Source organism: Bufo bufo, chromosome 2, assembly GCF_905171765.1.
Source record: "Bufo bufo chromosome 2, aBufBuf1.1, whole genome shotgun sequence".
Classification (NCBI taxonomy): Eukaryota; Metazoa; Chordata; class Amphibia; order Anura; family Bufonidae; genus Bufo; species Bufo bufo.
In genome coordinates, this window is record NC_053390.1 from 396,590,583 (window position 1) to 396,607,624 (window position 17,042).

General features: G+C 44.7%; 1 protein-coding gene across 1 annotated transcript in view; it reads right to left on the minus strand.

Annotated features, from left to right (window-relative positions):
* CNTLN (centlein) overlaps positions 1-11,534 on the minus strand; it is a 353,786-nt gene extending 342,252 nt beyond the window's left edge. Inside the window, exons 1-2 of the mRNA XM_040417242.1 lie at positions 11,456-11,534; positions 5,280-5,387 (exon numbers count right to left, since the gene is read on the minus strand). Of these exons, the coding sequence (XP_040273176.1) occupies positions 5,280-5,366 (87 nt within the window). The 5' untranslated portion in view covers positions 5,367-5,387; positions 11,456-11,534. The remainder of the gene's footprint in view (positions 1-5,279; positions 5,388-11,455) is intronic.
* Positions 11,535-17,042: the final 5,508 nt, after the last annotated feature.

Sequence of the window (17,042 nt, forward strand, 5' to 3'; positions counted from 1 at the left end):
ATACAGAGAAAGATACCAACACGGACCATGGTAAAACGAGACGTAGTAAGCAGTTAGTATCAGCATTTATAAAAAATCATCTCTGTACAGCGCAATGCTATACAAGCTGTGTAGTAAAAATGAAAAAAAAAAACTTTTAAAAAAAACTGCTGACATGTCGCCATGAAAAGTCAGTAGCGCCGAGCTGAGTGACCCATCACATCAATGGGTCACGTGACGTCACTGCTGCGGCCATGTCCGTTTTAGTTAAAGGGGTTGTCTCACTTCCGCAAGTAGCATTTATTTATTTATTATGTATAGGAAGATGATACAAGGCACTTACTAATGTATTGTTATTATCCATATTGCTTCTTTTGCTGACTGGATTAATTTTTCCATCATATTATACACTGCTTGTTTCCATGGTTACGACCACTCTGCAATCCAGCAGTGGTGGTCGTGCTTGCACATTATAGTTAAAAGCCAGTCCTACCAGAGAGGCTGATGCTTTTTCCTATAGTGTGCAAGCACGGCCACCACTGATGGATTGCAGGGTGGTCTGTAACCATGGAAACAAGCAGTGTATAATGTGATGAAAATGAATCCAGTCAGCAAAGGAAGCAATATTGATAATAACAATACATTAGTAAGTGCCTTGTAATAACTTCCTCTACATGATAAAGGTTATTTGCTGAAGTGAGACATCCCCTTTACTACTTGCATTCCCCATTTAATAACAATTTGGGGCATCTTTTTATATAACTCTATGCTGTTCCGTTCCTCGGTTATTCTTACTAGAAGTTGATTAATGGACTGCTAACTGGGTGACTGTAGAAGGGTCCCTGCACATTCTCACGCTGTGCAATCATTGCAGCCAGTGTCAGTCTGTGCAAGGACACACAGTGGCAGATTCATTAATACACCTCTAGGAGCAATAACAGAGTGATAAAACAACATACAGTTTTATAAAAATAAAATAAAAAATTCTCCAAAATTATTGAATGGGGAATGCAAGTAGTTACTAGAACAGAAATATCAGGAGAGGTGACCGCCCACAGTCCTACAAAGGACCGCAGGGCCTGCTTTTAGGACAGTAGTCTTTGTCACAGACAGACAGCATAATGTATTAGTCCAGAGGAGTATGATAATCCAGTATAAATTTTAAATAAAGATGTAAAATAGTAAAATGTCAGAAACATACTATACCCACCCCTTTCTCAAGCGGTATTCTCTGTGGCGCTGGTCCGGTTCTCCTGCTCCTGGTCATTTACAAGTGTGATGTGCCAGGATTCTGCACCATACTGCTGCATCCAATCACAATCCTCATGTCAGACTTGTAAACAAATAGCAGCAGAACGCCGGTGAAGAAAGGGGCGAGTATAAGATGACTTAAACTCACCTTAGGGCACCTCTGAGATTTTTTTATTATCTTGCATAATCCATTTTATGGGATTAAAAAAGTAAAAAAAAAAAAAAAAAGGAACTAAATTAAAAAGTCTGCAAAAATATCCCAAAAAAGTCATTAATTTATCTACTTATTTAATATTAATCTACTCAACCGTAATACCCTGAAGCATTAATTTAGCAGATTATTCAGTGAGCAATGTGACAAAAAAAAACATCCCATAAATTGCCATTTTTCAATATTAAGGCCACAAAAAAAAATTATTTAAATTATGCATTCATTTTTATGTACCCCCCCCCCCCCAATCAGTGTAGAAGAAAAACTACCACATAAAACATGGCCTCAAGCAGCCACGTCAGTTAAAAAATAAAGTTATGGCTGCTGAAATGCAGAGAGGCATTTAATGGACGGAGCTGTGTAGTTCCAGCGCCGGAGTAACTCCTGAACAGCTGATCGGTGGTGCAGGATGTCAAACACCTATCTCGGGATGTAAAAACATTGGACAATCCCTTTAAAGGGGTTATCCAACCCCTATTATGCCCCCCCAAATGCCCGGGCCCCTAAAACAGATTGTCGCTTCCGATGCTCGCACATCACCCGTGATGCTAGGGAGGACCCTTCCCGTCTTGGCCTACTATTGGCTGCCCCCCCACCACCCGTTGCCAGACGTTTTGATCCACGTGACGGGAAGATGCAGCGGCAGCCATGCGGGCATCAGAAGCGATGCGGGTGCCGGGTAGCATTTGGGGGGGCATTATAGGGGTTGGATAACCTCTTTAAGGCCTGGTAATTAAGCACTCCCACAAAATGTTTTATTCTCTGACCTGTTAGAAGGGTACATGATCTAATCTGTAGTGAAGATAAACTTCTTACCAGTGGCTGTATTGGTTATTACCTCCCTTCTGCATCTCAGCTGAGTCTTGTGACCAGGAATCAGACTCTCCAACTGACACAGCATCTTATGTGTGGACAGGAAGTCAGATTCTCTATGTATTCCTATGGGAGCCTCAATGTCAGTCTCATAGAAATGAATAGAGAAGTAACTTACTTCCCTATGTCAGTTGGAAATCAGTGTGCTGGTCATATGACACAGCTGAGGATCAGAAGGGAGGTTATAATCAAAAATACAATCACTGGTAAGATTACCCTCAACACAGATGACATCATGTACCTTTCTAACAGGTCAGAGAATAAAGATTTTTGTGGGAGTTCTACTTTGAAGGGGTTCTGCAGTTCTTTTAAACTGATGATCTATCCTTCTCAAACAGCTGATCGCCGGGGGTTGGATGCTGAGGATAGATCATCAGTTGAAAAGGACGGCAGAACCCCTTTAAGGAACTAAAACGCAGCATGCCTAATTAACTCTGCATTATTTTTCATTCAATGTGTGAGTGAAATTCAAAAAATTTCTATTTACTTCAATGTAATGTTTTTGCTTTGGTTTTAATGTACATAAAAATTGCAGTAAGTGCGAACATAAACTTAGAATTCAGCTGCTCAGAGCTCACACTCCACTGTTAGGGGACGGTCAATTTTAGGAAATCTAAAACACTGAAGTCAAATATATTAATATGATATAAAATATTATATATATAGTAATATGATAAAAAAAATTAATTTTTTTACATATATAAAAATTTGTATAAATATATATACATACATACACATACTTAAATCACTGTAGGATAACTCAAGTTTTTCCCTTTGCCACATGCTATAGTAAATGGTTGCATAAGTCTATTCCTGAACGACATTATTTGCAGAAGAATATGGCTTATCAGCATCCAGGAATAAACACGAGACAGTTTGCAGATAAAACTCCCTCTATTAGATAAACTGGAGCAGCAGCTGTGAATATGTCACCCGCTACCCGCGGCTCCAGCACTTCATCCACCAGGCGCATCATCATATTGAATTATAATAAATGAGAGAACATTTCCCTTTCATCATTTCCATTTAAAGAATTTCCCTTTGTGTTGTTCCCATTAATAATGGATGCAGCTAAAGAAGGAGTTACTGTGGAATGGAAACTGACAAAAGAGGGACGCTTAGGCACGCAGCCGTACCACTGAGACTGGATTGTTATTCAAGCTCTGGCAGTTTAAAGAAAGTTTGGAAGATTGAGATCACAGCCGTCTTCGTGCACATTCTGATTATAGAAGAATAAAAGGCGTTCTTTGTAATCATGTATGGCAGCTACCTGTTTACTCAATGGTTCGGGTGAGCATAGCAGATATGTGCAAAAAGAAAAAATAGGACACTGCCGAGAGAAGAGTCATTGTTCCTTTGTTGCGCTGCAAAGTATGGCACGTCAAACAGGAGTCCTAAATGAAAACGATAAACGTACTGGAGCTGCTCAAGATATAGCTACTGAAAAGCAGGGGTTGTCCCCACACTATACAGAGCACCTTGTTCAAGTGCTGCAATGTAATTGTGCAAGGAGGCAAAACAGAAAAAACAACTATGACAGTGTATTACATGACCAGGAACTGTAGGTAGCATATATATATATTCTTAAAGGGGCTGTCCACTTTTTACTATTGATGACCTATCCTCAGCATCAGAGCTGTTTGAAGAGAACGCAGTGCTGGTATAAGCGCTGCTTTCTCTGCTCCGTTTACCTGCTTGCCGCAGCAATTCCATATATGGCGTCCCCATTCACTTCTTTGGGACGGCTCCCTTCTGTTCAAGTGAATAGGACAGATCACAGAGCAGAGAAAGCAGTGCTCATATAAGCCTGCTGCCGCCTCAAACAGCTGGAGATAGCCCCCCCCACAATCTGATATTGATGACCTATTCTCAGCATCAGAGCTGTTTGAAGAGAACGCAGTGCTGGTATAAGCGCTGCTTTCTCTGCTCCGTTTACCTGCTTGCCGCAGCAATTCCATATATGGCGTCCCCATTCACTTCTTTGGGACGGCTCCCTTCTGTTCAAGTGAATAGGACAGATCACAGAGCAGAGAAAGCAGTGCTCATATAAGCCTGCTGCCTCCTCAAACAGCTGGAGATAGCCCCCCCCACAATCTGATATTGATGACCTATTCTCAGCATCAGAGTTGTTTGAAGAGAACGCAGTGCTGGTATAAGCGCTCCTTTTTCTGCTCTGTTTACCTGCTTGCTGCAGCAATTCCATATATGGCGTCCCCATTCACTTCTATGGGACGGCTCCCTTCTGTTCAAGTGAATAGGACAGATCACAGAGCAGAGAAAGCAGTGCTCATATAAGCGTGCTGCCTCCTCAAACAGCTGGAGATAGCCCCCCCCCACAATCTGATATTGATGACCTATCCTCAGCATCAGAGCTGTTTGAAGAGAACGCAGGGCTGGTATAAGCGCTGCTTTTTCTGCTCTGTTTACCTGCTTGCCGCAGCAATTCCATATATGGCGTCCCCATTTACTGTTCAAGTGAATAGGACAGATCACAGAGCAGAGAAAGCAGTGCTCATATAAGCCTGCTGCCTCCTCAAACAGCTGATTGGCGGGGGTGCCGGGAGATAGCCCCCCCCCCCCCCCCCACAATCTGATATTGATGACCTATCCTGAGGATGGATCATCAGTAGTAAAAAGCAGAGGTAGTTATTCTGGAGGAGTGGACGAGCGCTGTCCACTACAGTGTTGGCGGCACTGTGCAGTTTTGGCGTCGACTTCCAGCAATGGAGTTGCACCCGATCAGCTAACTGGCAAGGGTACTAGAGTCAGACCCCCGCCAATCAGCTAGTGATGGCCTATCCTGAGGACAACCTCATTAATGAGTAAAGATTTATGATTGGCTAGTGTACAGCACACAGTTGCATATAGCCGAGTGGGTTCTAGGCTATAATGGAGAGTCTGACGTGTACATCAGGGGGCATTCTTGTGATATCTCATTAGATGTCTACTATGTAGCAGAAATTACCTGGCACTGGGATAGTTCTTCTGTTAGGCTGCTTACTTCTTCTTCAAGTTGTAGGATGCGTTCCTGAGCGTTCTGCTTCACAGCCATTCTTCTGCCATTCAGATGTGCCTGTGCAGAAGATGAAGACCTACAGTAAATGGCTGAATAAATTCACGGTTTTTGGTTTGTGCTTAGCATGTACACCAGGAAACCTCCATCTTGCAGGTATACATCAGCATGTTGGAGAAAAATAAAAAAAAAATAAGTATGGAACAGCATACAGCGGCGTCCACAAAGTCAAATAAAGACATGCACATTGAACATATACTTTTGAATAGGGATGCCAGGTGGCACTGTATGGTACCCCCCTCAGGCTTTTTTTTACATCAGCGCTATTAGCTCCGGTTCTGGCAGAGATCCGGCACAGACGGATGTTACAGCAATGCCTGCCGACCCCATGGAGTATAATGGGATCCAGCGGAGATCTGGCCGATACCCACAAATATGCCAGCATTCGCATGGACCAAAATTGTTGTGTGCAGGTTTAACCATTTGAGATCGAGGACTATTTTCATTTTAAATTTTGGATTTTTCCTCCCCAACATTCCAATAACCATAACTTTTTTTATTTTTTTGTTCAAATAACGATATGAGGGCTAATTTTTTGCGCGACACGATGCATTTTTTGTAATGCCACCATTTAATTACCATATCTTGTATTGGAAAACAGGGAAAAAATTATTTGTGTGGCAAAGCGTTCCAGGCACAGGAATTTTTTTCATATTTTAATCGCTCAGAGGAGACATTTTCAGATGCGGCGATACCTAATGTGTTTATTTTTTTATTGTTTATATATTTTTATATGTGAAATTGGGAAAGGGGGGGTGATACTTTTTTAATTTTTTTTACTATTAGCCCCCATAGGGTGCTAGTACATGGGATCTTTCGATCCCCACTCCTATTCACCCTAATAGATCTCTATTACTCTGAGCTACGCCTTGTGCATGGCATGGCTTCAGCAGATTTCACTGCGGGGGCTCCGATCGGAAGGCAGAGGGAGCCGCATCCCTGTCTTCATTCACAGGTGTCGCGATCACACTGATTATGGCACCTGGGGGGGTAAATGACGGGGGCGGCACAATCGCCGCTTCCTCCCAGTGTGGGCGGCTGCCAGCTGTACGATACAGCCGGCACCTGCCGTGTATGGAGCGGGCCTGCTCCATACATCCCCTCACACATTATGAAGTACAGTTATGTCATAACGTGTGAAGGGGTGAAGGCCCCTTTCACACGAGCGAGTTCCATGCATTGGACTCGCAGCGTGAGTATGCAGCAGCTTCCGTCCTGACCTCCCAAAACTGCCGGGGTCGCATAGCATTATATATATTCATGATGCTATGTGACCCTTAGGCCTCTTTCACACGGGCGTTGCGGAAAAATGTGCGGGTGCGTTGCGGGAACACCCGCGATTTTTCCGCGCGAGTGCAAAACATTGTAATGCGTTTTGCACTCGCGTGAGAAAAATCGTGCGTGTTTGGTACCCAAACCCGAACTTCTTCACAGAAGTTCGGGCTTGGGATCGGTGTTCTGTAAATAGTATTATTTTCCCTTATAACATGGTTATAAGGGAAAATAATAGCATTCTGAATACAGAATGCATAGTAAACTAGCGCTGGAGGGGTTAAAAAAAAAATTAAAAAAATTTAACTCACCTTAATCCACTTGCTCGCGTAGCCGGCATCTCCTTGTGTCTCCTTTGATGAAAGACCTGTGGTGAGCATTAACTATAGTTCAAGGACCTGGGATGACGTCACTCCGGTCATCACATGGTACGTCACATGATCTTTTACCACATGTGACGTACCATGTGATGACCGGAGTGACGTCATCCCAGGTCCTTGAACTATAGTTAATGCTCACCACAGGTCTTTCATCAAAGGAGACACAAGGAGATGCCGGCTACGCGAGCAAGTGGATTAAGGTGAGTTAAAAAATTTTTAACCCCTCCAGTGCTGTTTTACTATGCATTCTGTATTCAGAATGCTATTATTTTCCCTTATAACCATGTTATAAGGGAAAATAATAATGATCGGGTCTCCATCCCGATCGTCTCCTAGCAACCGTGCGTGAAAATCGCACCGCATCCGCACTTGCTTGCGATTTTCACGCAACCCCATTCATTTCTATGGGGCCTGCGTTACGTGAAAAACGCACAAAGAGGAGCATGCTGCGATTTTCACGCAACGCAAAAGTGATGCGTGAAAATCACCGCTCGTGTGCACAGCCCCATAGAAATGAATGGGTCGGTATTCAGTGCGGATGCAATGCGTTCACCTCCCGCATCGCATCCGCGCGGAATACTCGCTCGTGTGAAAGGGGCCTTAGAGGTCTGGAATGTATTGGAAAACAGTGACATGATGCTGTCAGCGTTATCCAATACGTTCCAGAACTGTAAGGGTTACATCCCCATGATCAGATATTGATGACCTATCCTGAGGATAGGGCATGAATATGTACCGCCTGCACAACCCTTTTAATGGCGGTAGTTTTTCAGCCTCATGTGGATGTACCATAAGCATATATGCACACAGCAGTGTAATTTATGTGGATTTTCCATGTGGATTTTCATGCAGTTTCGCTGCGTTTCCGCACGAAAGTCTTCCTGTGTTTTTTGAGGATTTTGATGCAGATTTTCCCCAGATCTCGTTCTTTGGATTGCAAAGGGTGAAACCTGCACTAAAAATCCACACATTGACATGCTGTTCATCTCAAAATCTGCGCCACAGGTCACATTCAGCTGAGAAATTTTCCTCGACGCATGCATGAGATTTAGGCTTGTTTCACATTTACGTGATTCCGGAAGCAGCCTGGCCCCATTAACTATAATGGGGTCTGACAGTGATCTGGTCGAGATACGGCAAATATGCAGAGAACGCAGCAGATTTTGTCCGATTCCCGGCATTGTATGCAGTGTGAACACTTCCCGGAATGCTGGCATTAATTTACATTGAAATGTATTAGTGCCGGATGCGGCATTAAGTGTTCTGGCAAGACGGATCCGGTTTTCGGGTCTGGGCATGCGCAGACCTTTAAAAATGCAAAAAAAGAAATAAATTACCGGATCTGTTTTTCCAGATGACAGGAAAGACAGATCCGGTATTTCAATGCATTTGTCAGACAGATCGATTGAAATGGAACACACCCGTACAACTGTGTCCCTGGTATTAATGATGTTTCCCCACACCAGTGCATGCGTCATGGGTAAGTTAGACTACTATCACACTTGCGTTGTTTTCCGGTATTGAGAACCGGCAGAGGATGTCAATACTGCTCCACTCAATTGGCCTAAAGGACACTGCTCTCTTGGTTCTCTTCCTATCTCTCTGGCCGCTCCTTTAGTGTATCATTCGCTGGCTCTTCTTCTTCTCCTCTTCCTCTTGATGTCGGCGTTCCTCAGGGCCCAGTACTAGGTCCTCTACTCTTTTCCCTCTATACAGCCTCCATCAGACAGACTATGAGTGGATTTGGCTTTCAATACCATCTCTATGCTGACGACACCCAACTATACACTTCATCTCCTGACATCACCCCTGCTTTACTCCAAAACACCAGTAATTGTCTGGCAGCTGTCTCTAACATCATGTCCTCTCTGTATCTAAAATTTAACCTCTCAAAAACTGAACTTCTTGTCTTTCCCCATCTACTAAATCACCTAAACTTGATATTTCAATATCAATCTGCAGCACTATCATAACTCCTGTGCAACATGCCCGCTGTCTTGGGGCCACATTTGACTCTGATCTTTCCTTTGTTCCCCATATTCAATCACTTACACGCTCTTGTCGTCTGCACCTCAAGAATATCGCCAGAATCCGCCCTTTTCTTACGATGGAAACGGCAAAAACTCTTGTTGTTGACTTGATTCATTCTTGTCTTGAGTACTGCAAAGAATTACTAATCGGTCTCCCTCTCACTAAACTCTCCCCCCTTCAGTCTGTCCTAAATGCTGCAGCCAGGCTAGTCTATCTATCCACCCCCTATACTGATGCTGCTAGTCTGTGACAGTCACCTCACTGGTTGCCCATCCACCACAGAATACAGTTCAATCTTCTCACCCTCACCCACAAAGCTCTGCACAGTGCTGCACCTCCATACATCTCCTCCCTCATCTCCATCTACCACCCTACTCGTGCTCTCCGTTCTGTTAGTGACCTAAGATTAATAACCTCCATAATTCGTACCTCTCACCTCCGTCTTCAAGACTTTTCTCGAGCTGCACCTACTCTCTGGAATACTCTGCCCCAGAATACTCGGTCAATTCCCAACTTCTCCACCTTCAAACGGGCCTTAAAAACACATCTTTTCAGGCAGGCTTATCTTTCAGGCAGGCTTATCTTTCAGGCAGGCTTATCTTTCAGGCAGGCTTATCAAGCTACCTAAACTGACTATTCCCCGACTAAACCTCTCCCCAACCAACTCCTCTGGCCTAAACTCGATCCTCTAGTAGTCCCAAACCCGAAGCAGATCGGCCGGCACCACTCCTGTCAGTTCAATAATGGCTCAAATCCTACTTATCATAATCAACTGCCTTATGTGTCACCCCCAATTCCTCATAGATTGTAAGCTCTTGTGAGCAGGGCCCTCACTCCTAGTGTTTCAGTTGTATATTAGCCAGTTAGTTTTGTTTTGTGTATGAACCCTATGAATTTGTAAAGCGTTGCGGATTATTGTGGCGCTATATAAATAAATATTATTATTATAATACCGGAAAAATGTTTCCGTTTTGTCGCCAAGCATCCCAATAGAAATAGATCCGTTCAGGATGTCTTCAGTTCCGGCAGCATTCCGTTTTGTCACTGGACATAGGCTACTTTCACATTAGCGTTTTCAATTCCGCTATTGAGATCAGTCATAGGATCTCAATAGCAGAAGAAAACGCTTCAGTTTTGTCCCCATTCATTGTCAATGGGGACAAAACTGAACTGAACAAAACGGAGTGCACCAAAATGCATTCCGTTCCATTTGGTTCCCTCCCTTCGCAAACAGAATAACTCTGCAAGCAGCGTTTTTCTGTCTGCGATGTGGTGCGGAGCAAGACAGATCCGTCCCGACACACAATGTAAGTCAATAGGGACGGATCCGTTTTCTCTGACACAATGTGACACAATAGAAAACGAATCTGTCCCCCACTGAGTTAATGACAGATCGGTCATGGCTATAGAAGACATAATACAACCGGATCCATTTATGACGGATGCATGCGGTTGTATTATTGTAACGGAAGCGTTTTTGCAGATCCATGATGGATCCGCAAAAAACACTAATGTGAAAGTAGCCATAAAATCGCTGCATGTTGTGGTTTTGTGTCCAGTCATAAAAAACAGATCCGGCACTGAAAACACTGTTAGGCTCCATTCACACGTCCGTAGAATGTGTCCGCACCCGTTCCGCAATTATCCGGAACGGGTGCGGACCCATTCATTCTCTATGGGGCAGGAATGGATGCGGACAGAACACAGTGTACTGACCGCATACGCATTTCCGGAGCGCGGCCCCAAACTTCTGGTCCGCGGCTCCCGAAAAAAATAGAATATGTTCTATCCTTGTCCGCAATAGCGGACAAGAATAGGCAGTTCTATGGTGGTGACGGCCGGGTGTATTGCATCTGCAATCCACTACGGATGTGTGAATGGACCCTAAAGCCTCACGCAGACGTCCGTGGAACACGGTCCATGAGATACCGGACTGGCATTGCAGGAGCGCACAGAGTCATTGGTTGCTATCACGCCGTGCGCTCCTGCAATGCCAGTCCGGTATCTCATGGACCGTGTTCCACGGACGTCTGCATGAGCCCTAAGTCAATAATGACGGATCCGTTTTTTAGTAGCCTAAAAATCCAGATCCGTCACCCATTGACTTTCAATGTATTTAGTGCCAGATACGTTTTTTCCCTTTTTGATTTCACACAAACGGTTCCTGACGGAACGGATGCATCCTGATGTGTCAAATCAAAACGGATCCGTTTAATTCCTCTGCCGGATCTCAATACTGGAAAGTGTCGCATGGCATTGCAGCATGTACTATGATCATCCACGACATCTGGTGAAGCAGTGCAGGGAACCCAGAGACTATCACACACGTCTCATAAACAGTAATGAGGGAGCAGAAACCAGAACCCAGCATGGCCGTCACTATACCTCACTCTCGGGTGTCCCTGTCCGTGCAGCGGCGGTGCCGTTAGGAGCCAGTGCACACTAATCAGAAGACAGTTCGCCGCTCATCCAGCCCGCCTCTGTACAGCCAATCAGCAGGCAAACCCCGTTCATCTATCCAATCACATCTCCAGTAAGTGAGAGAGGAGAGCGTTGATTGGAGGAGCGTGCAGTGTTTACAGCGGTTGTCACAGGTACTGTGGAGGGCGGTGGCCTCTCTCCTGTGCTGCCACAGTAAAGGCTAGAATGTATTGGCGTCTTTGAGGGCGTGACGTCATGCGATCATGTGACTGCTTCTTCCCGCCCCTTACAGAATGCCAGATGCAGGAAAAGAACGGGAAAGAGAAGCAGAGCGGCGCGGCTGCGTGCGGAGCCGGGAGTGCTGCTCTGGTGTCTGGCAGCTGTATGTTTATGTAGTTTGTAGGGGAGTATATAAGGGGACAGAGAGCTCCTATAACGTCACAGTTACATTGCTTATCATACATCCCCCTTACAAGGTGTTTGTAACTTCCTAGTTAACCACACTCGTTTTTGCCTGCAGAGTGCCCCCTCCACATGATCGTTTTGCCTCCTATGTGCCCCCTCCACACGGTGGTTTTGCTTACTTTGTGCCCCCTACATGGTAAATTTGCCTCCTTAGTGCCCCCATCCGTTGTTTTGTGCCCCACAGAATAATTTTGCCTCCTTTGTGCCCCTCACACTGTAGTTTTGCCTTCTTAGTACCGCCCACACTGTGGTTTTGCCTGCTGAGCCCTCCCCCACTCCTCCCTCTATAAACACTATATACCCTCCCCCACTCCTCCCTCTATATACACTATATACCCTCCTCCAGTCCTCCCTCTATAAACACTATATACCCTCCCCCACTCCTCCCTCTATATACACTATATACCCTCCTCCAGTCCTCCCTCTATATACACTATATACCCTCCCCCACTCCTCCCTCTATATACATTATATACCCTCCTCCAGTCCTCCCTCTATATACACTATATACCCTCCTCCACTCCTCCCTCTATATACACTATATACCCTCCTCCAGTCCTCCCTCTATATACACTATATACCCTCCTCCACTCCTCCCTCTATATACACTATATACCATCCTCCAGTCCTCCCTCTATATACACTATATACCCTCCTCCAGTCCTCCCTCTATATACATTATATACCCTCCTCCAGTCCTCCCTCTATATACACTATATACCCTCCTCCAGTCCTCCCTCTATATACACTATATACCCTCCTCCACTCCTCCCTCTATATACACTATATACCCTCCTCCACTCCTCCCTCTATATACACTATATACCCTCCTCCAGTCCTCCCTCTATATACACTATATACCCTCCTCCACTCCTCCCTCTATATACACTATATACCATCCTCCAGTCCTCCCTCTATATACACTATATACCCTCCTCCAGTCCTCCCTCTATATACATTATATACCCTCCTCCAGTCCTCCCTCTATATACACTATATACCCTCCTCCAGTCCTCCCTCTATATACACTATATACCCTCCTCCACTCCTCCCTCTATATACATTATATCCCCTCCTCCAGTCCTCCCTCTATATACCCTCCTCCCTCTATATACACTATATACCCTCCTCCACTCCTCCCTCTATATACATTATATCCCCTCCTCCAGTCCTCCCTCTATATACACTATATACCATCCTCCAGTCCTCCCTCTATATACACTATATACCCTTCTCCAGTCCTCCTTCTATATACACTATATACCCTCCTCCACTCCTCCCTCTATATACACTATATACCCTCCTCCACTCCTCCCTCTATATACACTATATACCCTTCTCCACTCCTCCCTCTATATACACTATATTCCCTTCTCCACTCCTCCCTCTATATACATTATATTTCCTCCTCCAGTCCTCCCTCTATATACACTATATACCCTCCTCCACTCCTCCCTCTATATACACTATATACCCTCCTCCCTCTATATACACTATATACCCTCCTCCCTCTATATACACTATATACCCTCCTCCACTCCTCCCTCTATATACACTATATACCCTCCTCCACTCCTCCCTCTATATACACTATATACCCTCCTCCCTCTATATACACTATATTCCCTCCTCCCTCTATATACACTATATACCCTCCTCCACTCCTCCCTCTATATACACTATATACCCTCCTCCACTCCTCCCTCTATATACACTATATACCCTTCTCCAGTCCTCCTTCTATATACACTATATACCCTCCTCCACTCCTCCCTCTATATACACTATATACCCTCCTCCACTCCTCCCTCTATATACACTATATACCATCCTCCAGTCCTCCCTCTATATACACTATATACCCTCCTCCCTCTATATACACTATATACCCTCCTCCACTCCTCCCTCTATATACACTATATACCCTCCTCCACTCCTCCCTCTATATACACTATATACCCTCCTCCCTCTATATACACTATATTCCCTCCTCCCTCTATATACACTATATACCCTCCTCCACTCCTCCTCTATATACACTATATACCCTCCTCCACTCCTCCCTCTATATACATTATATTCCCTCCTCCCTCTATATACACTATATACCCTCCTCCAGTCCTCCCTCTATATACACTATATACCCTCCTCCACTCCTCCCTCTATATACACTATATACCCTCCTCCACTCCTCCCTCTATATACATTATATTCCCTCCTCCCTCTATATACACTATATACCCTCCTCCAGTCCTCCCTCTATATACACTATATACCCTCCTCCCTCTATATACACTATATACCCTCCTCCCTCTATATACACTATATACCCTCCTCCCTCTATATACACTATATACCCTCCTCCAGTCCTCCCTCTATATACACTATATACCCTCCTCCACTCCTCCCTCTATATACACTATGTACCCTCCTCCAGTCCTCCCTCTATATACACTATATACCCTCCTCCCTCTATATACACTATATACCCTCCTCCCTCTATATACACTATATACCCTCCTCCCTCTATATACACTATATACCCTCCTCCAGTCCTCCCTCTATATACACTATATACCCTCCTCCACTCCTCCCTCTATGTACACTATATACCCTCCTCCACTCCTCCCTCTATGTACACTATATACCCTCCTCCACTCCTCCCTCTATATACACTATATACCGTCCTCCACTCCTCCCTCTATATACACTATATACCCTCCTCCAGTCCTCCCTCTATATACACTATATACCATCCTCCACTCCTCCCTCTATGTACACTATATACCCTCCTCCACTCCTCCCTCTATATACACTATATACCGTCCTCCACTCCTCCCTCTATATACACTATATACCCTCCTCCACTCCTCCCTCTATATACACTATATACCCTCCTCCACTCCTCCCTCTATATACACTATATACCCTCCTCCAGTCCTCCCTCTATATACACTATATACCCTTCTCCAGTCCTCCCTCTATATACACTATATACCCTCCTCCACTCCTCCCTCTATATACACTATATACCCTTCTCCACTCCTCCCTCTATGTACACTATATACCCTTCTCCACTCCTCCCTCTATGTACACTATATACCCTCCTCCAGTCCTCCCTCTATATACACTATATACCCTCCTCCACTCCTCCCTCTATATACACTATATACCCTCCTCCCTCTATATACACCCTCCTCCACTCCTCCCTCTATAAACATTATACACCCTCCTCCAGTCCTCCCTCTATGTACACTATATACCCTCCTCCACTCCTCCCTCTATATACACTATATACCATCCTCCACTCCTCCCTCTATATACACTATATACCCTCCTCCACTCCTCCCTCTATAAACATTATACACCCTCCTCCAGTCCTCCCTCTATATACACTATATACCCTCCTCCAGTCCTCCCTCTATAAACACTATATACCCTCCTCCCTCTATATACACTATATACCCTCCTCCCTCTATATACACTATATACCCTCCTCCAGTCCTCCCTCTATATACACTATATACCCTCCTCCACTCCTCCCTCTATGTACACTATATACCCTCCTCCACTCCTCCCTCTATGTACACTATATACCCTCCTCCACTCCTCCCTCTATATACACTATATACCGTCCTCCACTCCTCCCTCTATATACACTATATACCCTCCTCCACTCCTCCCTCTATATACACTATATACCCTCCTCCACTCCTCCCTCTATATACACTATATACCCTCCTCCAGTCCTCCCTCTATATACACTATATACCCTTCTCCAGTCCTCCCTCTATATACACTATATACCCTCCTCCACTCCTCCCTCTATATACACTATATACCCTTCTCCACTCCTCCCTCTATGTACACTATATACCCTCCTCCAGTCCTCCCTCTATATACACTATATACCCTCCTCCACTCCTCCCTCTATATACACTATATACCCTCCTCCACTCCTCCCTCTATAAACATTATACACCCTCCTCCAGTCCTCCCTCTATATACACTATATACCCTCCTCCACTCCTCCCTCTATATACACTATATACCCTTCTCCACTCCTCCCTCTATGTACACTATATACCCTTCTCCACTCCTCCCTCTATATACACTATATACCCTCCTCCAGTCCTCCCTCTATATACACTATATACCCTCCTCCACTCCTCCCTCTATATACACTATATACCCTCCTCCACTCCTCCCTCTATATACACTATATACCATCCTCCAGTCCTCCCTCTATATACATTATACACCCTCCTCCAGTCCTCCCTCTATATACACTATATACCCTCCTCCACTCCTCCCTCTATGTACACTATATACCCTCCTCCACTCCTCCCTCTATATACACTATATACCCTCCTCCAGTCCTCCCTTCTATATACACTATATACCCTCCTCCAGTCCTCCCTCTATATACACTATATACCCTCCTCCAGTCCTCCCTTCTATATACACTATATACCCTCCTCCACTCCTCCCTCTATATACACTATATACCCTCCTCCAGTCCTCCCTTCTATATACACTATATACCCTCCTCCACTCCTCCCTCTATATACACTATATACCCTCCTCCACTCCTCCCTCTATATACACTATATACCCTCCTCCAGTCCTCCCTCTATATACACTATATACCCTTCTCCACTCTCTATGTACACTATATACCCTCCTCCACTCCTCCCTCTATATACACTATATACCATCCTCCAGTCCTCCCTCTATATACATTATACACCCTCCTCCAGTCCTCCCTCTATATACATTACACACCCTCCTCCAGTCCTCCCTTCTATATACACTATATACCCTTCTCCACTCCTCCCTCTATATACACTATATACCCTCCTCCAGTCCTCCCTTCTATATACATTATATACCCTTCTCCACTCCTCCCTCTATATACATTATATACCCTCCTCCACTCCTCCCTCTATATACACTATATCCCATCCTCCAGTCCTCCCTCTATATACACTATATACCCTCCTCCAGTCCTCCCTCTATGTACACTATATACCCTCCTCCCTCTATGTACACTATATACCCTCCTCCACTCCTCCCTCTATATACA